This window comes from Embiotoca jacksoni, unplaced genomic scaffold, assembly GCF_022577435.1.
Source record: "Embiotoca jacksoni isolate LCO1_2020_lvr unplaced genomic scaffold, fEmbJac1.0.p SCAF_16, whole genome shotgun sequence".
Classification (NCBI taxonomy): domain Eukaryota; kingdom Metazoa; phylum Chordata; class Actinopteri; family Embiotocidae; genus Embiotoca; species Embiotoca jacksoni.
In genome coordinates this window covers 3,782,035-3,807,018 of record NW_027185296.1, presented here as the reverse complement: position 1 = coordinate 3,807,018, position 24,984 = coordinate 3,782,035, and the positions used below count along the sequence as shown (strand labels likewise).

At 41.7% G+C, this 24,984-nt stretch overlaps 3 protein-coding genes across 5 annotated transcripts; all 3 read right to left on the bottom strand.

Annotated features, from left to right (window-relative positions):
- Window positions 1-65: 65 nt before the first annotated feature.
- zfyve9b (zinc finger, FYVE domain containing 9b) lies at window positions 66-8,971 on the bottom strand. 3 transcript variants are annotated; one of them, XM_069150304.1, is made up of 17 exons: window positions 8,798-8,962; window positions 8,540-8,694; window positions 6,567-7,369; window positions 6,303-6,402; window positions 6,010-6,212; window positions 5,729-5,840; window positions 4,563-4,685; window positions 4,197-4,352; window positions 3,872-4,096; window positions 3,704-3,786; window positions 3,463-3,567; window positions 3,217-3,367; window positions 2,434-2,514; window positions 1,947-2,109; window positions 1,550-1,655; window positions 1,281-1,460; window positions 66-776 (listed from the first exon to the last, which is right to left on the bottom strand). In XM_069150304.1, the coding sequence occupies exons 2-17, from the start codon at window positions 8,544-8,546 to the stop codon at window positions 615-617; spliced, it is 2,760 nt and encodes a 919-aa protein (XP_069006405.1). In that variant the 5' UTR covers window positions 8,547-8,694; window positions 8,798-8,962; the 3' UTR covers window positions 66-614. The 3 variants fall into 3 exon arrangements, 2 of the variants coding, with proteins under 2 accessions (XP_069006405.1, XP_069006404.1); XM_069150303.1 differs by lacking the exon at window positions 8,540-8,694 and having other exon boundaries at window positions 8,798-8,967; XR_011178295.1 differs by lacking the exons at window positions 66-776; window positions 1,281-1,460; window positions 8,540-8,694 and having other exon boundaries at window positions 1,565-1,655; window positions 1,947-2,254; window positions 8,798-8,971.
- Window positions 8,972-9,270: 299 nt separating this feature from the next.
- Window positions 9,271-13,605, bottom strand: btf3l4 (basic transcription factor 3-like 4). Its single transcript, XM_069150361.1, has 6 exons — window positions 13,501-13,605; window positions 12,975-13,036; window positions 11,200-11,313; window positions 10,821-11,022; window positions 9,922-9,981; window positions 9,271-9,643 (listed from the first exon to the last, which is right to left on the bottom strand). Exons 2-6 carry the CDS (start codon window positions 13,026-13,028, stop codon window positions 9,558-9,560), a joined length of 516 nt encoding a protein of 171 aa, XP_069006462.1. The 5' UTR covers window positions 13,029-13,036; window positions 13,501-13,605; the 3' UTR covers window positions 9,271-9,557.
- Window positions 13,033-16,658, bottom strand: ptgfr (prostaglandin F receptor (FP)). Its single transcript, XM_069151081.1, has 3 exons — window positions 15,864-16,658; window positions 14,791-15,119; window positions 13,033-13,036 (listed from the first exon to the last, which is right to left on the bottom strand). The coding sequence occupies exons 1-3, from the start codon at window positions 16,656-16,658 to the stop codon at window positions 13,033-13,035; spliced, it is 1,128 nt and encodes a 375-aa protein (XP_069007182.1).
- Between the last annotated feature and the right edge of the window lie 8,326 nt (window positions 16,659-24,984).

Here is a 24,984-nt window from a genome sequence, read left to right as displayed (position 1 = left end):
TGTAAGTATAAGATTGTGTAAAATGGTCATACTTCGGCACAAGAAACTGGGTGTTGAGCAGAAGGTCCCGGGTGAACAGGCAGCAACCCAGTCATTGTTGCAGGTTTAATTCCAAGCTGACATTACATTTCATGAGCAGTTGATTAAAATACATTCAGTATGAAAACATTCTTCAGGCATTCATTCGGTGTGCATCAAATTGCTACAGATCTACTACATACAGTTCTTGGAGTCATTCTCTTTTTCTCTTTGCTTTAAGGTTCGCGGGGCTGAATCCAGCTCCCTCTTTAAAGGTTTTCTTCAACATGATTTGAACATTTTGACGTGAATGATATCAAGCTATGAAGTTGCTACTAAAGTGCAAGAGCTGCACACTGATCTGACGGTCCATCATGCGCGGCCAGATTGTCTGCGGCTGGTTAGAGTGAGATCCAGGAACCACTGAGAGTCACACCCTTTCTCTCTATCGTGGGTGGATGGGGATGGATACAGACCTTGGGTGCGATCCGGTTTTGCCCTTGGAATGCTTTTATTGCCCTGAAACGGATGGCCGCACTGATGAGAAGTGCTGGAGACAGGGCTGTGGTCAGAGTGAAGAAGATGAAGGGTGTGCCCTAAGTGATGTTCTCCAGGATGTAAAAGATAAACTCCATCACGATGGGCTCGTCACCCCTCTTGCGCCCCCTGCTGTGGACGACGGGAATGAGCACGCTATCGAGGGCGTTGAGGTACTGAGCTGGGAGAGGCTGCCCGTTACTCCCAGCCACAAAACCCACCTGAAATTACAAAATGAGCCACTAATTATTATTAAAACAGTCTCACACACACACACAGAGGTTGTTATGCCGTCATTGTATGGCTTTAAAGGCTGATATTTTTTACACAAAACTGACTTTCCACAGAACCCACATAAAAATCATGAATAACAACGGCAGACGTTTAAAAAATGTTTTAACTACAAATTAAACATGTTCTTTCGACTTTGTTGTCAAGTTCAGATCATTTGTTTAGAAAAATAAACAACACTTTGATTACCAAGAGTCTATAGTTCATAGGGGTTAACTGTATGTCTGTCTTTCTTTGTGTCTGTTTGTCCTTCTACTACTGATTTCGCCGACATGATTCCTTTCAGTGGGGTTGGATTTTAAAAGGCGGGAAGCCAGAATTCAACTCTTTTTTACTGAATTTGGGCTCTGCTGAGTCTTCAGCATCTTATAGGAGGTGGACAAATGATATATGACGCTTACAAGGCCAATTTCAATTTGTTAAACTTTTCTGACCTCTTGAGAGTCAAAAGTGACCCGCAGCCCCAGTTTTGCCATCCCGTCCTCTTTCAGCAGCTTCAGGTGTGGACACAGTGCCAAGCAGAAGGCCCGGGCGATCCGCTCCGTGAGCCGGTTGTGTTCGGCTGAGTCAGTCACTCCTCCTTTGGGATGATCAGCCCTCTGCAGGTAGAAGACCTGAACGAAATGCTCACATAAATGTAAGGGGAGTGGCGGGTGTTTCAGATGGACTTCTGTTGATATGTTTAGCAGATCATCACACGTACCTCTGTCCAGCGGATTATCTTCCCATTTTCTTTGTATTCTGACTTCTGGAACATCTTCGTGCTGCTGATAGACTCCATGGATTTCCCATCAATAGGACTTATGATGCTGGAGAACATCATTTTTTTTTTTTTTTTTTTTAGATATACATATATACAATCAGTTTATCACATGAGAATGAGACCGATATTTGTGTAATTAAAAGCCTGCACTCTTTTCTGGCAGGAATAGTAATTACCAATTTGTATTTTTTATTTTAACAATTGTTGTTTTCTAATCATGATTGACCAAAAATAAGCCATCTGAATTTTCATCAACTGTCTTTTGAATGACTGCTTTATTGTTCTGTTGGATTGAGCACAAAAGCTACATTAACTTCAAACAGGTGGACTCACTCACCCCTTATTCACAGTGCATTTCTCCTCTACCCACTGCACACAAACAAGCTCCTGGCTCTCTGGTTGGTCAAGCCGTCCACAGGTGACGGTGTAGTCTTTCATCTCCCGTAGCGACCTGCGGAGCTCCGCCATGGTTTCCACGGTGATCTGCACCATTAGCCCATCTGCGGAGAGGGGACAGCGATACAGAAGAAACACACACAGACACCAATGGGGAGAGACACACACACACACACACACACACACACACACACACACACACACACACACACACATGCATCAACATGTACACACGCCTAGACAAACAGTCTGTTAAAATGTACACAGACACACACATACAAAGATCAACACATTCTGAATAAACCAGTTTTGAAGCAGGGATGCTCTACTTAAAAACAAATGTAAACAATGAAATTCCTGCAAGCAGGTCAGAGGTCAAAGGTCAAAGTAAAGGTCGACCTGGCTTCTGTCCTGAGTGGATGTCCTACCTTCTACTATACTGGACTTGGCCAGGTATCCTGCAGACGCTTTCAGTGCACTGCTGAATATAAAGAAGCACGATCCGGTAACTGTAAGGAAACAAGGATGGAAGGAGGGGAAAAAAAGGAAGGAAGGAAGGAAGGAAGGAAACCAAAAAAGAAGGAAGGAATGAATGAAGGAAGAAAGAAACAAAGAAAGAAACAAAGAATACAAACTGTGGATTCAGTCTTTACAGTGACAAGACATTAACTAACATGTAGTGCCACCGAGTGTTACATAATTGAAATTGCACCACTCCTCTCTACAGGCTATAATTAACCACTCAAAATCCTTGTTGCTCTATTCTTCCCTTATATTTCCCTTAAATTTTCTCCAGGCAGTTTTCAAATAAAATACGTTATGTTTAGTGTTCTTAAACTTAAACTGAGTGAAATATTATAATTTCATTGTGCCTAGATGTGCAAAATGGAAACATCTTTATGAACAGCATTCTTTTTTTACGCAGCTCCATAGAACTCATTATATATTGTCTAATATCTTCACACTGAGATTCAGAGTAAAATTGTTTGGGTTTGTGCGGGTGCACAGCATCCACGCATTTTGTGCTGCAAGTTCAATTGTGTGCCTTTAAAACCAAAAATCCAATTTAAATGCTTACGTTGCATGCATACTCTATACATAATTAAGGTGAAATTAAAAAATGAAAAGCTTTAAATGAGTAGATTTGGTCAGTCGGTCCTGATGTAATCGCATTAAACCCAGGCTGATGATACGGTGTCCTGTTCCGTTACCTTTGCGCGGCTGATTGTGGATGCTGATGGCTTGCGTTTGGTACTGGCCATCGTCTGCTTGCACGCAGATGAGGTGGGAGTCTGCAGTCTCGTTGAAGCACGCCCCTATGGCCAGCACATGCTCATTGGACTTACTGAGAGCCTTCATTAGCTAACATGCGACAGGTGGGCAGAGAAAAAGGGATGACGACTGATGAACAATACACATCTCTACATTAGCATTACCTCGGTGGGGCTTCGTCTTACCTCATTGTACCCGGTGGTGGGTATCTTTATGCCGGTCCTCTGAGCCTCTAGATCCACAGTGAGTCCGGGCACCATTGGTAGGCTGTAACGGTAATTCCTAAAGTCCTGAAAAACAGCACGGTAGGAATATGTGGGTGTCTGTTACAGGAAGTTTGGTAAAAAAAAAAAAAAAAAAAGGTTCCATTGATGAGAAATTTGGTTTTATAACGACACAAACACTGTTACAAAATGCCATACTCACCACGAGCAGTCTCATTATGGTGTGACCTATTTCCCCAAACAAAGGCTTTCTAAAGCGCACGCTGTAGAGAGGACACGGGTAAACTGGAAAAAGAGAAATAAAGTGAGTAACTGGAGGGGAAGCCTGTGGCATTGTAGCTGTAAGGATTTATAATACTTCCTGGCTTACATCTGTACTCAGCCCCCAGTCGCAGCATGAGGCGCAGGGGGAAGGCTTTGGCCCAGGCCACCTCTGCTCTGTGGACCAGCAGGCCAAAGAGGTAGGGCTGGTTTGGCAGAGGTAGGCCTTGAAGGGACTGGAGAGTGGAGCGCACATACAGGAAGCCGGCATGCTCCTCACTGCCAAAAAAACTACTGCCAAACAGGGACAGTGACAGGTGTTTCACAACTTTCCCTACAGACACAGAGGAACAGGGCAGATATGGAAAGAGAATATTCAGAGTGATATTCAACATATAACAGCACATAGGCATCTTAATATGTGTGGCTCTGACCTGTGAGGGTGTCCCTGTACAGCTGGATGAAGTGACTGAAAATGTCTCTGGGGAAGCTTTTCTCTTCAGGCAGGCACTGCAGCAGCACCACCACCTCCACCTGGCCCACGGCATGCATTCCCTTTGTGGTCACACACCAGCACTTCCTGTTAACATCTGTCACATAATCAAGACACAACTTCAGGGGTCTACGAGGACATTCTTTTCAAAGAGAGTATGAATTCATAAATAAAAAAGTGCGTTCTGTGGAAATATGAGATGTGAAAGGTATAAAAGTAAAGCTTTTCTATTGGAACTTTAACTGTGCATGATGCATTCTCCATTCATTTGATCATGCGCAGTGAAAAGGTAAAAATGAATACATACAGTTGACGAGCTTGACCATAGCAAGTAGGTTGGCATTGAGGACGAACACCAAAGGCTTGGGCCTGCCGCTCTCCAGCTCCTGAATGAGCAGCATCTCAGACGGCCGCTCCTCCACAGTGTAATCTGACAGAAAAAAACGTAGTTCCTGAGACATCAGGTTAGATCATAGCATCTTGTACACTGGCTCCTGCTTTGAGCTGGTACAAGCCGCTCTTTGTTCTTTTTAAACTTTTTTTTCTAATCTGTTGTGACTGGAACGACTTCATGAAAAATTCATGTCTGAAAATGAATTCATAGCTGTGTGGGGATTAATAACTGTGCTGTCTAAGTATGGCTCTAAATAAGATGCGAGGAAAGGGAGCTTTATTAATGCTGATATTCTTAGATGGCCCTGTTTCACCCAGCAAGACTGGATTCACAATATAATTTACAAGAATAGCAATAGAGAGTAGTAAATCATGAAAACCCAACACATGCAGTAAATATGGTGCTGAGAGCTACCTAGCTTCACTTTTACAATGCAATCATAAAAACAAGCACAAAGTACTGAATCATGTGAAGAAAGTAGAATAATTAGGTGAAGTTGAATATAGTATTTGGAATAAATCATGACAGATATGCACAGAAGTCTGTGTAGCCTCTTTAAAGGAGTGATGATTTCATGCTGGTAACCACAAAGACTCATTAGCCATAACGGCTTACAGCCCTCTTTAAATGTAACACACACATCTGTCCTTCGGCCTCTTAGTCCCTCAAAGAAAACGTAATATGCTGCTTAACAGCACCAGCAACAAGACTCACTGCTTCATTTCTCACAACAGACAAGCCTAAAAGCATTCCTTTAGGTTATTCAGCGTGAATCTACTGCATAATAGCTGCTGTCATTTTACTCCATTTGCTCTTCATCACCAAACTGTCAACTGCTCAACGTCAGAGAGAACATTTTCACCTCGCTTTTTGCTGCCTGATTTGCATAGAACTCCGATCTCTCTGTGCCTCTCCTCTTATGCCGGCACAATGCACACCCTGCAAGGCACCGAAATATCAGAAGTGATACACCAAGGTCAGGAAACTACCTGCGTCTGCACTAACATGAGTTAGGAGGACAGAAAATCAGTTTGCCATATGTTTGACTCTCACTCTCAAACTGTGATTTGTAGTCGTACCTCCTTTGACTCCTGTGGAGGTGAGGATGGGTGGCAGGCCAACCAGGGGAATGAGGTTGGCAGAGCTGCTCACCAAAGCCGTGGTGCCCCAGCCGTAAGGACCACAGGCCTCCTGGATCAAGGTAGAAGAGGGGGACCACATTTTTTTTTTTTTTTTCCAAATCTCTGCTGTACAAACTGTTTTGCAAACTAATTCATCATTCATTTCCTACTAAATCACACAAAAAAACAAATATGTTCTCTGTAGGCTGTTTGAAGCGTTGTGTTTTGGATAAACCTACACTTATCGTCGTCCCATGGGGCCTCGAGGTTCTCCTGATCTGCGGTGAACCCACGGGACTTTTGACAGGCCCCCCCAGCGCTCGTCTCATCAGCGGAGAGAACGTGGGCCCCCTGACAGGTGTGGTTGGAGCAGACTCTGACTGCTTACTGGTGAGGATATCTTCTGCAAACCACACCCTCCTTTTTCCCCTTGGAGGTGTCCCTGAGGAAAGGATGTGAGATTTACTTTTGTATAATTCAAAAAAAAACTTTGGCTTTTAACATCAACAACAACATCGAAATCTGTGCTCACTTTTGATGAGGGTTGAATGACAGGGGACACAAACCCGTCCCTCCTTGCCATCCAGATGTGTAAGTCTGAACTTCAGATTGGAGCAAAGTGCACAAAAAACCTGACGACACACACATGCACATGCACACACCACAGAAGGACAGGCGCGCACACAGACAGACACACACACACACACACACACACACACACACATTTCACACATCAAATCACTGATTTCACTTCAAATTTGACTGCACAGAGAATAAACTTGTCAATCTCTCTCACCTTCCCGCAGGCACGGCAGTGGTGCCTCCTCTTGGTAAATGTAAACTTGACCCCACACTTCATGCAGACCTGCGCATCGGCATCGGGGATCCACAAAGGGGCAACCTCTCCCAGGACAGTGCACCGATCCTTGGACAGAATACCGACGGGGCTCGTCGGGGACTCATTATCAGGATCCACGGGAGGAGCGGCACACTCGCCCATCGCCCCCTCCGCACTGGCTGCCTGGGCCTTGTTGCTGTTGGTCTCATCTCCTACCATAGATATGGCCACCTTCAGCTGGCTCTGGAGCTCCCTGGCCCCACCGCCACAAGCCTCCTCATGCGAAAGAGCAGAAGGTGCTGCGGTCGCCTCCAGGCTGCAGGAATGCTCCTGCTGCTCCAGCCCGCTTTCCTCCAGTTCCTTCTCCTCCACCACAGAGTCCTCCTTTGATGGGAGAACCTGAGGCTTCTTGTCCTCCGCCTCTTCCTCCTCCTGTGGCCACGCAGCCTCTGCAGGGCTCAACACCAGCGGGCTGGAGGACTCCCTCTCCCCCCATGTGGAGATGGCAGTCACAGTGCAGCTGCCTTCCTCCAGCTGGGAGTGAGAAGCTGTTTTGGTGGGCTGCTCAGATGGTTTCTGCTCACATGATCCAAATGTGCTTCTGATTGTTGCATCTGAGGAAGCTTTGGATGGAGATTCTGGTCGGATTTGCCGACAGCCCAGCCCAGGCTTTGACACATCCCCATCTTTGAGCACCAGGAGACAGGGCCTGTTCAGCCAGTGGGGCTTGGTGTCCTGCAGAGACGGATTGTCTCCTTCATCTGTTTGGAGGAGAAAGCATAATGATATCATCAGCGATGAGGCAGGCCCAGTCTCTCTATCTCTCTTTCTGCCAAGCACACACACACACTTGCACTTACAATGATGTATGCATTCTCATCAATAATGACTCATTAGGTGGAAAAGCTATGTTCACATGTGCTAAGTGGCCATTAAATACAATGTGCTGATTTATACCTCCCACCTCTAACACACCTATAGCTTTCAAGCACCACTAAAGGCAGCATTAGCGCGCGGTCGTCCTTGGAAGGGGTGTGTCCGGACTGATCACAGGAGAGGACACACAGTTAAAAAAAAAAATAACGCTTTGTTTCGACCAAATATTGACATGCAGCAAGTGGTACTTGGTGAAGAGATTGATGATACCACACAGCTCATGTCTCCGGAGAGAACTAACAGTTCAACAGTTGTTCTGTGTTCAATTGGCCCTGTAGCCTATACCGTTTACATTGGATGATTGTGAGGATGTATGTTGCAGGGTGTTCTCACCCAAACTATTTCTAGTGAATAATAAATGAAAATAAAATAATTTGTTGATTTGAATTTAGATCAATGTCATGATCACCTAAGTGTATGTTTAGCTGAGCCTCCGGCACTTTGTGTGTGTGTGCGCGCTTCAGGGTAAATAAGCCATTTGCTTCTGAAATGACTCTTTTCGTGATTTCTACAGGAGAATTTAGAGCAAAACACTTCCTGTAGTTACAGCCGATAGATGCTCCATCCTGTAAATCAGCAGCAGGCAATGCAAAGCTGGTGTTTCATTAGGCTGTAACCACTGACTCATGAGTGAGAAGACTATCAGGCTGTACACATGTATGTGGTGTGGTTCTACGTTGCACAGGGTGCATCAAATCTCACGAGTAAAAACTGGTTAAATAACTAATTTTCTAGGTTAACCTGCATTGCAGCTCATTTGCACACATACAAAAAAAAAAAAAAAAAAAAAAAAAAAAAAAAACGGAGAGAAAGGCGGGCGGCGTCGTTCCTGCTGCGGCCAACAGAGTAAAAGATTTCCCGAAACAGCGGCGGCGGGGCATGCACCGATCCGCTGAGCTGAGCTCTCGCTTCTCCGGGACAGTGACGCATTCAGCACACGTGCAGATGTTTAATCCGTTCGCAGGCACCGAGGCCGGCGGCAATGCGACACTCACCCCGCATCCCTTTACATCAGATCAAGCAGGACACTTCGCTGAGGCGGTGTTTATCGAGTCTCCGGACAGTGCGTATATGTGCGCAGCCTGTCTGTCCTCGCACGGTTCAGATGATGCGGTGTATGCGCGCAGCCAAATGCTGTATCAGCGTTTTTCTGTGACAAACACAGACGCGCAGTATCATCATATTGTAACGCACGGCCAGTGAATGGGAGGGTAAAGCATCCCCACCCAGTTGAAACCAAGGCCATTTCTTACCCTCTGTTATTGCTCCCAAAAGGCTTTCGTTCTCGTCATCCCGCGCAGAGAAGAACTTCAGCATTTTATCCTCTTACATCTGAGTGCCGAGGAAAATGGATTCAAGCAGCACTGCCTTGCTCACAAGCGGACGATGGGGGTGATTTCGCCTCTCTACCCCCCCCCCCCCTCTGTGTGATCTCCCTCCTCCCCTGTGTCTCTCTGCAGTTCTTTGAAGAAACTCAAGAGGTGTGCAGAAATGTCCCTCCCCAGTTTGCCGTCTCCAGCCCGCAGGACGGCGCACAAGCCAGGACACCAAGGCTATGACGACAGATATGGAAACCCAGCCTTCTGCACAACCTGTGTAGGAAACAGCTCTTCATTCAGCAAGTCAGCATCTTTGAATTAGGATTGAAAACTACACAGAATCTTCTGTTTTGCGGAGAAAAATCAACAGTCAGAAAATGTTTTCAATGACCACAGCACCATTTAAAAAATGTTAACCACCTTTAATTTGTTTCACAAACAAACAAAAGAAATGTCTTAAGACTTGCTTTAATGACCACTGTAATCCTGATGATGACTGACACTGTGAAGATTTAATCAGAAGGGAGGTTTTCTTTTTCTTTTTTCTTTTTAAATGCACAAGCCAGTCTGACTGGGACATCTGTGGGTCATCGCAAAATAGAAAAGTCTCTGGGAATTTTTTTTTTGGGGGGTGGGGGGGTGGTGGTGTCCGATATGTCTGGATTACTCGATTTAAAAGACACGGGGGGACGTCTCAGGTTTTACTGCTGTCCAGTCCGTGTGCATCAGCTTCAGTATTTGCTTCGTTCTTTGACGCCTCATCAAAGTTTTCCACCAGATCTACAGAACAAATAAAAACGCATAGTAAATCATTACATGGGAGGAGAACAGTACATGGCAGTTACTCCACTACACAGGCAATTTTATACTAAATGTGCTGAACTGAATAACATGTTTTCAAAGATTACAGCGGACAAAAGACAATTCAGCAGAGTAAATCTTCATCAAAACAAATAATACGCTAGAAAAAAACCCAACTTGTTTTAATGTATGCAACGTGCAGTTCAGCTTGTGTAGCTGTGTAGAGCGTTTAACGCTATACATGTAGTCATCCATACCTGGAACATCATCATCCTCCTCTTCGATGTCCTCAGCTTTTGGAGCCTTGCTGTCGAGAGCTGAGACGGAATAGATAGAAATATATATGACAGTTTTATCTTTGGCTGTTGTGTATTAGTCTACTGTTATTCTGTATTTTCCTTATTGTCAACAAATTCCGTTTAAAGATTAAAACCAAAAGTCAATTGATCACCAAGTAACACCTACCTAGCCAAATCCTAATGAAGCCTGATCTTACAACTTATTAGCTGCGGGGCTTTGTAAAGTATTCAGATGCTGACACCCACATTTGTATGTTCATGGTATTTGTTGCAAATAAGAAATCTATAGAAAAACCCCAGCCCCGTGTATTTCATGCACAAAGATATTCTTGGTCCTAAAAAAAAAAAAAAAAAGCAGAAATGGTTACTATGCAGCAGTAATATGGTTAATGCTGCATTATGCCTTTAATAAAAACACACGACTTGGAAAGAAAACACAGAATGATGTTAATTAATGACGGGACGCACTTTGAATTTTCGGACCTCACTGCACACAGCATATATAGTCATGTTTAAACCACAAAGGGACTAAATGAAAGTGTAACCAAATTCTGGTGTCCGGAACAAACAGGAAGTAACTAAACTAAAAGGCAAAATATGAACTGTCTCCTTAATAGCAGTGAAACTGGAATTTCCAACATGTACGTTGACACTTTTGTCTTTTTGTCACAAACTAGCTGAGCTGGTAAACATTAAAATACTGCATGCACAAATTATTTCGACGTAGTAAAACCTTTTCATCAATTCCTTCTCCCCTTAGACCATCAACATGTAACACACAACTGTTACAACAATGCCTTACTTTTTACATGATTAGCGAAATGCCAAAAGGCCGGTCTCTTCCGGACACCACCCACCTTGTCGAGGGAACTGTTCGGCCAGTTTGCGCAGGCTGCTGAGGCTGTCTGCTCCCAGCTGACTGAGGATGCCGGGAAGCATCTCCGTCAGCTGCTTGGTCTCAGCGTGGCCCGTGATGGCGAAGGTGTTGGCGGACAGAGAGGCCTGAACTTTGGGGTTGTTGAAGTGGATCACAGTCCCGTCATCCTTGATCATGTTCACCTGAGGAGAAAGGAGCTCGCCGATCTTAATGACGTGGCTGAATGTTCGGCTGCCACGATAATCTGACCAGTCCCTCTAATTGCTTCTTGACAAACAGGGAACAACCCGAGGGACAGCCGGACGGTCTACGAGGACACACGTGAATGCATTAGCAGAATGGACCTGAATCAGTTTTACCTCTTCTATTCCGGCAATATTGTTGACGGCCAACTTCTTTAGTGAACTCTGAAGCTTTTTGTCATCAGCTGTTGCAGTTCTGTGAACCACCTTCTTCTTCCTGCGTGCAGAGCCCTGCAACCGATAAAGGACACAACGACATCAAGCTAGCAGTGACTTTTAAAAGTGACAGTGGTCTGAGAAATAGGAAAGACATGGGGAAATTCATTTTTATTATATTATAGGACATTCGTTATTCAACACTTATGAACCCATCAGTTCTGTTCACGGTCTGATGAACAGTTTAGTGCAGCGGCCTTTCAGATGGGTATACTTCCCCTGATGTTGTTTGTTTGTTTAAATCCATAAAACTTCTTTACTGCGAAATGATGATCTGTATTCAAACAGTTAAAAGTTGATTATTGGCGGTGACATAATGAGGAGGAGAAATCTAAATGACACACCCATAACATTCCAAGGATGCCACTAGAGATTAAATAATAATTGCAAACATCTCTTAATTGATTGTCAGAAATTTAAATGGCAACTATTCTGATCATCAATTAATCATTTTAGGTTTTATTAAGTATATAAAAAGAAGGATTTGATGCTTTTTGGTCATATTTTGCAGCAAACAGTTGTCAGACAAAACATGAAATTTGAAGACGGCTCAGGCAAAATATATTATTTTATCTTTTTTTTTTTTTTTTTACTTTTAAGGCAGCAGTTAAGCGATTATTTTCCTGGTCAAGTTTGCAATTTAACAGTAAATCAATTAGTGTTGATTTGCCCAACCAACAACTCAAGACCAAAAAAATGTTAGAGCGGCAACAATCGGTAGATGAATCTATCAGTTGCTCGCCAGTCATTTTGAGAATCGATTCATCATTTCGAGTCGCTTAATATCAGATCAAGAAAAGCAAAATGAGTTTTAAAATTTTCATCAACAAACTCTCTAATTATTGCAGCTTTACTTATATTCACCAGACAAAACAATTGTTTAGGAAATAAGAAGCAGATAAAGTGATAATAATCGTCAGTCGTTGCGGTTGTAGATGACACAATAAAAGTCCTGAAACTTATCTCTTCGCAGGATTGGAAGACTCGACAACTGCAATGCTGTGTTTACAGGCCTCCCTAAAAAAAAAAAATCAATCACACAGCTGCGGCTGGTTCAGAGCGCTGTTGCTCCAGTCCTCACTGGGAGAGTGGATCATATCACTCCACTTGTTAGATCTTTATTCTGGTTCTTTGTCTGTCAGAGCATTGATTTCAAATTCCAAATGTTAAGTTTAAAAAAAAAATCATGGAAAGGTTTGCAGCTGTTATGAACCCTTCAGACCCCCTCAGGCCGTCTGGGACAGGTCTCTCTGTCCCCAGAGTCAAAACTAAACATGGAGAGGAAGAGTTCAGCTTTTATACTCCACAGATCTGGAAGAAAACTACAGGTTTTCTGCCATGCTCGGGTCGTTTGAGCAAGGTTGAAGACCTTTCTGTTTACCACTGCCGTTAATTAGATTGTGTATTTACTCGTGTCTCATACGGTGTCTGTGCTTTTATTCTTGTATTTACTATCGTTATGGTCTATTTTACATTTTGAATTCTATCTGCTGCTTTTACATTTTGTCTTGATGTCTTTCACGGTTCATGTAAAGCCCTTTGAGCTGCCTTGTTGTTGCTTAAATACAAATAAACTTGCCTTTTGTGCATTATTAAGGTGGCGTCACTGAAACAACTCAACGTTACGCCTTCACAGTCAAAACAATGCACCACTTCCCCGGTCTGAAGTTACTTACCTTTCCTCCTATCCGCACCTGGGCTTGAAGTTTTGCCAGTTTTTCTTGATTCATGTTCTCACCTGCAAGGGAAAAAAAACAAACAAAAAAAAACGACAAAACACTGATAGAAGTTTTGTGCAGCTCCCTAAAATACTGACGTGCTGCTTATTTTCCGGTCGTGTATAAGCAGCAAAACTACCTGCAGCAACAACATGAGCTAAACGGGAGTCCTCTTCCAAAAGAAAACAGCTTATTAACCAAACAGGAACAGAAATAAACATGTTTTTTTTGTTTTTTTTTTTTTTATCGACAAGACAAAGCAGTAAGGACATAGCTGCAACATGCCAGCTGAGTGTGTGTGTGTGTGTGTGTGTGTGTGTGTGTGTTTGAAGATGAAAACACAACACGGGGCCTAACACAGTGGACACACACACCGATTCACTGCTCTGCTCAGCCCGACAGCTTTGCTCCGACCAAACCCCAACAACCACACGGTGCTCACACACCGCACACTTCACACACAGCAACGTTAATCAGCACAAACCTGCTCAAATATCCACAGTGGCATGCGGCAGTGAAATATGGAGGTTAGTAGGAAGACATTACGTCACACATCATATGGATTTTTTTTTTTTGATTTTTTTATTTTTTTTTGTACTCTTCTTCTTCGTTTCCGACCAGCTGCAGGGATTTGGCACCATGCTGTCACCTACAGGAGACTTTATATATTACACAAATAAAGGCCAGTTACGTTATGAAGACATAGCACACCCAAATCTGATGACTTGATTGTGGAAAACTGATCTTTTTGAGGACTGGAAAGGTTGAATATTCCCTCTGTGAGAAGAGCATTTAAACTCTGCAGAAGGTTTTATGGGAAGAAAAAAAAACTGTATAAAGGGGTCCAAAAACATCTCAAACTCCTCTCACAGAATGTTATTGAATTAATGAACGAGTCGACAATGATTCTTGTACCACTCTTCAGGGAGCCAAAGCCAGTCCAGATTTTCCACCAAAATTTTTTTGGGGGGGGTTTTCGGAATAACTCCTTCCTAACGCACATCAACTTTACGACCACCCATTAGTGCAGAATATGTATGCAATTTTGCTCTTTAATGTTTTTGATTTGTTTTTCCATTTTCATTTTTTTTATTACACAGTCCAAGACCAACACATTAAAAAGATTTTGTGAAAAAGTGAGGATATGATACAGAAGCACTGATGCAAAACCCATTTGCAAAGTAATAACAGCATATGTCTAATCTGTAGAGAGACCCTGGTCTGATTTTAATGTTATTATGACAAATGCAGCAATATGTTCTGTCACCAAAAAGCCCCTGACTAATTTATATGACATATTACAGCTCAGGTGCCTTACATTATTCTGCACACTCTGCAGCAGACGTTTGTGTTCTGCCTACATAAACCACATAAACCACCCGGAAAATGATTATATTATACAACAGAAAAATGTTGTGATCCCTTGTGTATTAGCTGAATGATGGAAATCATTATGTTAGAATCCACATTGCATTATCTATTCACATGTGAGTTCAAAAACACAGTGCCAGTAGCAGCAACAATGAATTAAGAATCAAAGGAGAATGAAACACATTCAGCAAATACCAATACAAAATAAGACTACAGCTGCCATGTGGAAATTACAGCAGTATTCAAAATAAAGATGGCATCTTTTCCAATAAAAACACTGAAAGTAAGAATGTCTGAAAGTGATCTGTGACTTGTAAAATTCCAAATGATTTTAACATAAATTCCTCCACATCTTCACAGCTCCGCCCTGTTTTTTTAGTGACCAGGTGTTATGTGATCAAACCTTTCGGACAAGGGTTCAGGTGTGATGGATCTGATGGCAGTGTCTGGCAGAGGTCTGCCATGGCAGCAGCAGTCAGATGGACCAGCACCGGAGTTGCTGGTCTCCACTGAGCTGCGGGGAATATTGTGCTGCCAGTGGTGTAGGTAATGAGACTTTGAGCCCCAGTAGGTGTGAAACAACCTGAATATTTTCCTCAGAACACCCTTCCTCAGCAGGATGTAGACCCAGGGGTCCAGGATCTGGTTCCATGTGGCCATACGTACCACCGTCAGCAGACTGAGTGAAGCAGGCTCATCTTTGGCCCTGGTACTCAGAATGATGACATAGATCTGATGTGGGCACAGAATAATGTAGGATTATATCAAAAGCCTTTTATGATATTCAATAAATCTCTTAACAGACAGAAACAGACTAAATGATTTACAAATTGTAGTTTCGATTGGTTGTGCTTGCGAAGAGAAGGGACAATTAGGTAACACCAAACTGGTCTCTCTGATTGAAACCATTCCTTTCGATCGTTTTAGTTAAATATGCAAAATGTTTAAATTCAGTAATAATTCATGATCATTGTTAAACAGAAGAATCTGTAAAGCATCCATTATGTTTTCCAGTTTGTCTAATGGAGATGGATGATATCTATGAGTCATATTTGGTGCAAAAACAGCAGTAAGCAGTTGTCTTTAGTCATTTTTTCTTCACATATCACAGATAATGGAATCTGTCAGATCACTGTCTTATTTCAAAACTCATTTTACTTTCCCAGTCACTTTGTGCTCAGTGATGTTCTAAATACATCACAAGCACACTGGGTAATAACATATGTGGTTTAAGATGAGGAAAGTATTTAAATGCAGGAATGTAAATATAAAATTAGATGGATCATTACTAAAAGAAAATGAGATCCATTGTTAAAAAAGATTTTCAAATTATTCCTAATGCCTCATGTTGTGAGGAATGTGCGACTACCAGCTGACTGAACTCCTTGAAAGAGCTCCTGCAGTGTCATTCTGTACTCTGTTGTTTTTTGAAGTAATGTGACAAAGTCAAAACGTGCGCTGCAGAGAAGTTCTTACCAGTAATGGGCCCCAGCACACGCAGGATACCAGCATGATCGCCAGGAGCTGGCAGATCATCTCTATATGGTATGACGTGCCCCTGCAGTGATGCTTGCGGCGCAGTCTGGCCTGCAGCAGTGTACAACTCGTTAAAGTGTTGCATATAATGGAGATCAGCAGCGCCAGGAGCCCCAGCATAGAGAAAAGCAGAGGTAAGAGCACGTCCAGCCAGTCTTTGGGCTGCTCCATGTGGAAGAAGCACCAGCTCCTGGAGCTCTGGACCCTATAGGGCCTCCACAGCAGCACAGGCAGCACAGCCACCAGGGCAGCAAGCAGCCAGGTGAGCCCCAGCAGCCTTTTCATGTGGTGGGAAGTCAACGCCGTGGAGTGAAAAATGGGCTTGGTGACTCCGATACAGCGCTCCACCGCCATGACACTTCCCAGGAACAAGGGGCTCAGGCCGAAGAACACCATGCACGCCCCAAATATGGTGCACACAATGCGGTGAGGATCAAAATTCTCCCATTTCTTCTGGTAGCCGTAGACAAAAAGCACCAGGGAGCCGTTGATGACATGACCCAGCAGGTCTGTGATCACCAGGCTGCTGGCAAGAAGCAGGAAGGAGGCCTTGGACTTGATCCGGATCCTGTTGTAAGATTTGGCCAGAATAAAGAGAGCAAGGCTGTTGGAGAAGATGCCCACAGTCATAGAGATGACAGATGCGGTGACAGACAGTTCCCTCTGGCTACAGGTGTTGTTTGCGGGCCTGACCTCTGACCTGCAGCCTGTCTCTGAGGTCCCATTGGCCGTCATGGCTGGCATCAAATCTGAAGGAAAGAATTATGTAGGATGGATGGATTTAGGATATACATTTTAAGGCTAAAAATGGCCTTTGAATTTAATCTTGTAAGAAATCTACTGTCTGAAAAATGGTCTTTTTTTTATTCAGAACGTATAATTTCACTTACAGAATTAGATTTGTCCCACAGTAAAGTGTTTACATAATTTTATGACAAAGCCCACACTCAGTTTGAGGCGTGACTTTGTTCCTGGGAAGTCCCTTTGCGATGGTAACTATACAAGCATTGATAGAGCATTACTATTAGCAATGAACGCTACTTTCGTCATCACCAAAAAAATCTTTTCAAGACTACCAAAGGCAAATAACAATCACTTTTTGTTACTTTCAGTGAATGGTCAAAGTCAGGTGTAATTCCTTACCTCGTGTTTGGTCCTCATTCAGCCAACTCGCCATAAGTCAACAGCCTCCTCACTCTGTATTTTGTAAAGATCAATAAAAGAAAGGGACGTCTTGTCAGTCCGGCAGTAAATGCCATTGAACGTCCCCAAAACGCTCTCCTTAATTCCTGTTCTTGTTTCGTCTGCGCTCAGCAGGTGCCAAGTCTTGGCGAGAGTGCGCAGACGAGCAGCGAGGGATCAGCTCAAACCCAAACGCACCTTGGAGGCTGAACAAAAAAAAAATGATGTGTGTCTTCTTTTGTGCTCGTGTCAACACTCTGGCTGGGAAATAAAATGGAAATAGCAGAGTTCTGATAAACAATTGCTAAAATACGCATGCCATGAAATAGTGTAATTACGCACATCGCCTAATGCAAGTTTGTGTTTCCATGTTTGGAGACATTTATCAACATGCTGCTGCTTGGTTGCTAATAACTGCTGATCAATAACATCAGCCGTGTTCCACATTATTTTCCCCAAAAATACATTACAATTTAATTTCACAAGACAATTTTTAAAAGTATTCTTACTTCCAAATTATTATTATTATTATTATTTTCTCACGTTGCCTATCATTTTGTCTGCTAATTATTTTATTTTGGAGTGGGAAGAATTATCATCCATTTAATATTCATGATCCAATGTCAAACACCCTCCAGGAAGGTATTTTTCAAAATATTACTGACAACTATAATGTATTGTTTCCTTGTAAGATCAACACTGGTTTTGACTGAACCAAGTCTAAGTGTATCCTTTTATTTAGGCTTTTGACCTTTATTTTTCTAATGTCAAAGTATGCTACAAATATTAATTCCAACCTCTGTGTTGAGCTATAAGCAGAGACAGGCATGCTTCATATTGATAACAGATGCTGGTTTTCCTGTCAAATGTAGATGTTATACAATTTCCAAAATTTTAGCTGTACAGTGGATTATTGTGGTCCCCTTTCATTGACTAGGTCTGTTTTTCCTTTCCTTAAAGAAGGATGAAACTGTCTGTTAAATGACAGAAAATCTTACTATCATAGTTGTTCTTTGGACATTAACAGGCATGAGGTGTAACAGAGACATCTATTTAAACTGAATTACTAGCCTAATTTACACCCACTATGCAGGCCTAGGCTTTCATCTTTGGTGAGGAGAGTTGATTTGGCTACCAACTCTAACAAATTTCTTTTGAATTGTGATGTGCACAGAAATTTTAGAATATATATTTTTTTTTCCTGTTAAAAGTTGCAAAAAGTCATTTTTGTTCAATTGCCAGGTATTTCATTTGGGAGCCCTGGAGAAGAAAGAATTTATTACCTTAAAAACGGTGAACAGCTTGGAGGCACTTATGAATTAAATACAGTAAAAGTCAAGTTTTTCTATTCTTAAAAAGGTACGCCACCAAAACCTAATTGCACTTCAATAACATTGTTGTACTCAGTGGAAACAGTGAAGAGTTCGATCAAAATTAAATGAGCAGGTCTGAACCAGAAATGTCATGTCTTTTTTTAATCCCTGTATCTATTCCTCTTGCTCAAATCCTGCTGCCTATATTTCCCACAATGTGACTCGACTGGCAAAAGTTGGATCAGAGATTTTGGTGTTTTGGGCAAAGGTAGCTTTAAGCCTCTGGCCCCAGTCTGTGATAAGGAAAAGGTTACAGAGGTCTGGTAAGATTATTTTCCATCTCCACAGACAGATTTTTTTCATTTTCAGAAATGTAGTCCTCATCCCCAACTGATGAACTGACATCACTTGTGACATTTATGAGATTTCTCTTTGCTCCACAAAAGGATTTATACAACTTTTTTCACATGTTCAGCAAACTAAAAACAAAATTTGAAATGTAAAATTGGTGGTGTTAGACTTTAAGCTTGACACCACCACATTGACACCTTCCAGTTATGTTTTTTGGGTTGTCCATCCTTCTATCTGTCCATCCGTCCCATTCTTGTTAACATGGTTGAAGGTCACAGTCACTGTGCTCATCTCCCAGCACTGCTCTGCATGGTATTCAGCCACTTAGCTCTCCATACTCTTGTCTTCCAAACCCCGTTCCACCTGCCAATCTTAAATCTAGCCTTCACCTACAAACGCCCGTGCTTTGCCAGCCACTAGCTCTCCTCAGCCCACTCCTTCACCCACCCCCACTCACAGTTAAAAGACAAAGACGTCACCTTTGTACTCCACATGCTGCACGCCTCTTTGCATACAACAAGGAGGGAACGTTACTGACAGGGTGCATACATTTACTGGATGAAGAAAGAAGCAGAAAGAATAAACTAGCTGCACACACTCACAACACATCAGTTTCCTCTCTTAAGTTCCCCAGAGAGCGCAGTAAGAGACTCTTTAAACTTGTCAAAGATTCTGGGGTCAACGATTGCTATCGTCTCCTGACGTCAGCCCGCTGCCTGAAACAGCTTAATGAAAAAGTTAGTGAGTATTGTCTGTGGTCCCAGGCGACTGAGTCAGACAACATCTGCGTCGTGCTTCAGGCTAAAGGGAAATAACATTTCATCCAGGAGATGCATGGAATTATTTCTCATTGCGGACACATTATAATTATCTTTAGGAAACTGATTTGTACTGATTCTATCCATGCAATGAGAATCATGCAAATGTGTTATTTGTCAGACAGAGAAATATGTCACCCCTTTCATCCGATCAAACTGCTATGTATGATTTTTATTTTATCACATTTCCAACCATAATTGTTCTGGGGTGTTGATATAAAACCTTTAAACAGAGTGATATAATTGAATTTGGGTTTGGGTTCATTTTCTTTACATCCAAAATATTGTTGCACATTGATATGATAAAGCTTTAATGCTTTATCATACTTGTAATATAAAGAAATGTGGACTTTTTTTTTTATCCTCCAAAGATGAATTTCTTCTGTAATTCCTTAAAAAGAAGTTGTGTTAAATGTCATCTCCACTCTGTTGCATTTTCTCTCTGCAATTACAACTTAGTGGAATAAAGAAAAGTCTGGCGAAGGGTCAGTCATCTGCAAAGAATTTGTCACAGGAATTGGAATTTGGAAGAAAATATGCACCCCCTGTATATTTCCTGTATGTATTTAATTGTATATAGCTACAAAGAAATAGTGAAGTGTTTCACCAGAATTATATAATAGTTTAGGTATTATGTTACAAATAATTTAATATTAAGAGCTCCCCCTAAAATGCTAACATCGGGATTACTTGTTTCGTATCTTTTCCTTTTGTCATGTAATATAAGTCACATTATTTTTCTTGCTTGAAAACAGAATTTCATACCTAATAATGTACAAAGAGGCAAAGAGTAGATGCTTTTTCAGCATCTGGTCAAATAAAAGAAATTGTATCGCCAAACTTCAAATATTCACACTATTTCAAGTTTTAACAGAAGATCTAAATAAATTTAAACACAAATAATACTCATCCATAAAAACATAAATAAAAGAACACAAATAAAATCAAGGGATAAAAAAAAGCTGAGAGACACAAAGGCAATTGGAGTGTCCAATCCTTAACTGTTTAACAGTAACTAACACAACAAAGTCTGATTACAAAATATGCAAAAAGCCAAAATGCCTTTATCCACAAAGTGAACTAACAATCTCTTATACTTCAGCTGTTCACAAAGACTGCAGCACCTGGGATAAAGCCAAACGTCACTCTCTGTGTTAAACATCAGTTTGAAGGAGCACAAATGACGTGTGTGCGGGGAAATTACAGGTAGCTGTACAAGGGACCTCCGTGTTTGGAAAATTGTTTTAGACGTGAGACTGACAACACTTTTCTATTGATACTTGTCCTTTTAACAAACCATGCAGAGAATAAATCATATGTGTGTTAAAAATGCTGCTGAGTCTTTTTCACAATGATCGAACACTAGCACTTGTAGACCTGCATGTTGGACGTCTGTCTACAGTATCAGTTTTGGAAAAATGATCAATTAATTAAATATACTAAAACATGTACTTTTTGTTTGCAATTGAGTATAAAAAAAATACAGTATAAATCCTGGCTTGAGATGACCCTGTAGCTTCACTAATATAAGCTTGTAGAGCAGCCGAAACAGAAGGGGATTAAAGAGAAAATATACTTTTCTTCCCCATTCACATCAAAATTTTTTTTTTTTCTCAAAGTCTGTAATTGAATTAGCTCCTGCTGTCTGTTCTCATTGTGAAAACAGAATGTCTTGTCATCTGGAAGTGGTGAGGAAACCTTTCTTTTGAGTCCTAATGGTCACTAATTATCCGACAAGGTAACTCCTGATGCAATCGTCTCAGGTGACATTACACTTTCAAGTGTGGTGTCATACTTGACAAGCAAGCAGAGAGGCTGGTCACAGCCACGGGAGCACAATCACATTCTTTTGTTGGCTGCATCAAATGGGGCTGCTCTGATAGACTGACTACCTCAGTGGGGTTCAAATGGAGCCGAGAGTAGATTGAGCAAAATGGCAAAATAACCTATAATGGTGGCTTTTTGCCAGCAGCACCGTTGCTTCCTTCTTCGCATCTCCATCTAATCACAAAAACACTATTGAGCAGAAATTCACAGGTAACAAATGTACTCTGTTCTCACTCGTCTCCTCACTCCCATTATTACTTGTCTCTCTCATACAATCTTCACCCAGCCTGACCAAAAACTTCCCCTCAGTTTGGAAATTGTTAATTGATCAGAATTGATGCAAAGAGGAGGAAGCTGCAAAGTGTGTCACAACTGCTGATCAAGCAGCTGAGAGGGGACAACTGATGACAGGGGTCAGTCCACGGAAAATCCTCAGCAGTCTGGACGCAAGCAGTTTGGGTGATGGCCAAGTATCTCACATTTGTCTTGTGTATCATCACAGAAAAATGTGATCATGTAAGGTCATGCCACTTGAGTGATAACTGAATTATGTGACAATAACAACAGCTTAGAGGATGATCTATCACTGCCTGGTTTACCTTTCAGATCACAAACTCACGTCAGAGCAGACGTCAGGGAAACTAAAAAGAGGACGATTTTGTAATTGTGTGTGTGATCAGTTCACAGTCCCTCTGAGCCTGTTGGACTGAACCTGAGACCTGACCTTTAGAAGGCATGGAATTTGAATAAAGACTGCAGCTCGGCAGCAAAGTCAAGATTTGTAGTGACTTCACTTCTGGAAGGGCAGGAAGAGATTTGTGGTTTTATCTCATATCTGCTGTACTTGCACTTTGTAATTTTGTATTCTAAGTAACTAACTGTAGTCTTACTTGACTTTGATCTTCAAAAAATGTAACTGTTGGTAACTACTAAACCAGAAAAGCTCATCTTAATATTTGTTTGTTAGTTACTTGGATTATTCTTGTAGAATATTCTGTTATTGATTAAGAATATAGTTCATTTTTCAGTATGTGTCTACGGCCATGACATGGGAATGCCATCAGCGTTGCAGGTGAATCAAAGTATTGGCCAAATTAAAACATCACAGTTTCATAAGTCAGAGACTAACCAAAGTTCTAAGAGTCCATCCTCTGAAGAAATGAATACCCCAAATTAATCCATCCAATATTTGAGGTATTTCACATGCCAACCAAAGAGCTAGTGGTCAAGTGAGGGGATCACAAAAGTCATTGAGTTTAATTATCTTTGGACCATGAATGTCTGCACAAAATGTCATATTTCAAGTACTGTTGACATATTTTAGTCTGGACCAAAGTGGTGGACTGACTGAGAGACTGGCTGTGCTAGCCATGCAGCCAAAAGAGTCCAAAAAGGAACATCTGATTGCCCTGGACTAATAAGAGTGAAGGCACATTTCATCACTTACCTCAACCTATTTATGAAAAAAAAAAAAAAAAAAAAAACACCTTCCTGACAGTTGTGCAGACCTGATTAGTATGTTGCAAACAAAGCAGCTCTTGACACCAAAGTAAAAGGAAGGAAAATCTCTCTTATTGTGTCTCCATCTACTGGGTTTGAGGTGAAAATATTGACAGCACCTTATAGTCTTCTGCAATTCATTCAACTTTACAGAAACAAAACAGAAACAGATTGCAATATGTAATTTATGTGATAAATTTTAAAAAATTCGGACAAAGAGCTATTCATACATATTTTCATGTAATGGTGATCTGACAAAATTCCCGAGGTGGCAGAATTTATATACTACTGGAGGCCTAATTAGGTAGGTTATTTCAATAAATTTAGCTCTGGTGTAAAGCTACAGTCATTCCCTATACATGATGTGAGTGCTGGACATAAATACACCCTGGATGCGTGCTAAATGCAAGTTATGAAGATAAAGTGAACGAGACTTTTGCCATGAACACCAACGGACACGTGTTGGTGAGTCCAACCAGTCAACCAGTCCATGGTGAGTAGCTCTGCTCTCCTACACTACTGTAGGCCCACTGAGTTTTGTTTATTTTGAACATTAACAAGCAACTCTGTGCTGTCCACATGGACCACATGGACTATATATATGTAATAAGCTCTTGCAAGATGCAGGGGTCTGCTTAGCGTCGAACATAAAAACCCAACATCAGCTATACAGTCTATGGTTGAAACATCGGTGTTAAGTAGATGGATCTTGATACTGAATATATTGTTAAGAGTCCACCAAGGTCTGTTTTTAATGACTTTTCTTTATAGTGTGATTTTTACTTCAAGTACAAGCAAATTAACAGTGTCATACTTGTCAATCCACGTTTGGTCTCCTGTCTTTTTAGAAAGAGGGTGTTTTGATACACTTCATGGAATTTGGACCTCATGGTGTTCCTGTTGTGTCCTGCTGGGCTCGTGGTTAAAGATGCATATTAGGTATTGCCGCGTCGCAGGTTTGTATTCTGTCTTGTTGCATGTCTCCGCTTCACCCCAAACAATTCCTGCACCTCCTCTGAATCACCCGTCAAATCACGCTTTACACATGCTATAAGCATATCAGCTTCTGTCATCAGTTTTTCTCCCCATTTCATTCCTCCTGTCCCACACATGGTCCAGCTGTGGTGAAGCAATGTAGGGAGGGTGTGATTTTTATTAACAACAGAAAAATGGACATTGAATTTATTTTTTATGCTTTGAGTATGCAGTTAATAAGAAAATTAAGACTTCAAAATAATGAATTGTTTAGCCTTTAAAAGATCGTCAGTGGGATCATCATTTAAAAGTCAATCTTTTATAAAGGACTGCAGTCAAGTGAGCAGTGATTTTAAAAGTGGTTCACATCATGACGAAAGACAAAAGAAGGCAGAGGCACTAATTAACCCTCAAGGCCGTAACCTAACCTTGAATATTCCCGTCTGTTTCCTAATGACACAGGGTTTTAATCATTGTTTTCTGATTAGCATTGAAAGCCGGAAATCTTTTACAGGTAATTTCATGTTATTGTTGCTCATAATTAAGCTGCCACACCTCTAGCTAGTGTTATACCTTCATCATATACATAAGAAATGTTATCAGATCAGGTTTCCATTTGTTAAAGCTTGTGGAGTCTTCACAGAAACTGCAGAGAGCAGAAGAGGCCAGCAGGTGTCAGTGCAGACTCAGAACACACTGTCCTGCATTTAGATTAAAACTGTTCAGTGTTTTAGTGGATTGTCGCTGTTTAGAAGACCTGACCTTTTTAGAAGCTGGTGAAAATCATGCGACTGTGGGACTCCGAGGAGACTTGATCTCTAAACAGTTTTGCTTTCTGTAGGATGGTGATATTTGTCAGGCTGGCTGATAAAGCTCAGCTATCATGAACAGGGCAGATCTGTAACTAGGGCAGTTTCAGGCACCCGTGCTTATCAGCAGCAGGTATGTGGTTACAGCATGTGTGATATGTGTCACGCTGGAAACTGAGTTAATCCTGCTGCTGCTTTATTTATAGAGATGTCCCAGTCAAACACACAGAGACTATCAAACACAGAGGAGACTGCAACATTGGTAATGGAAATGAGCAGTTGAAGG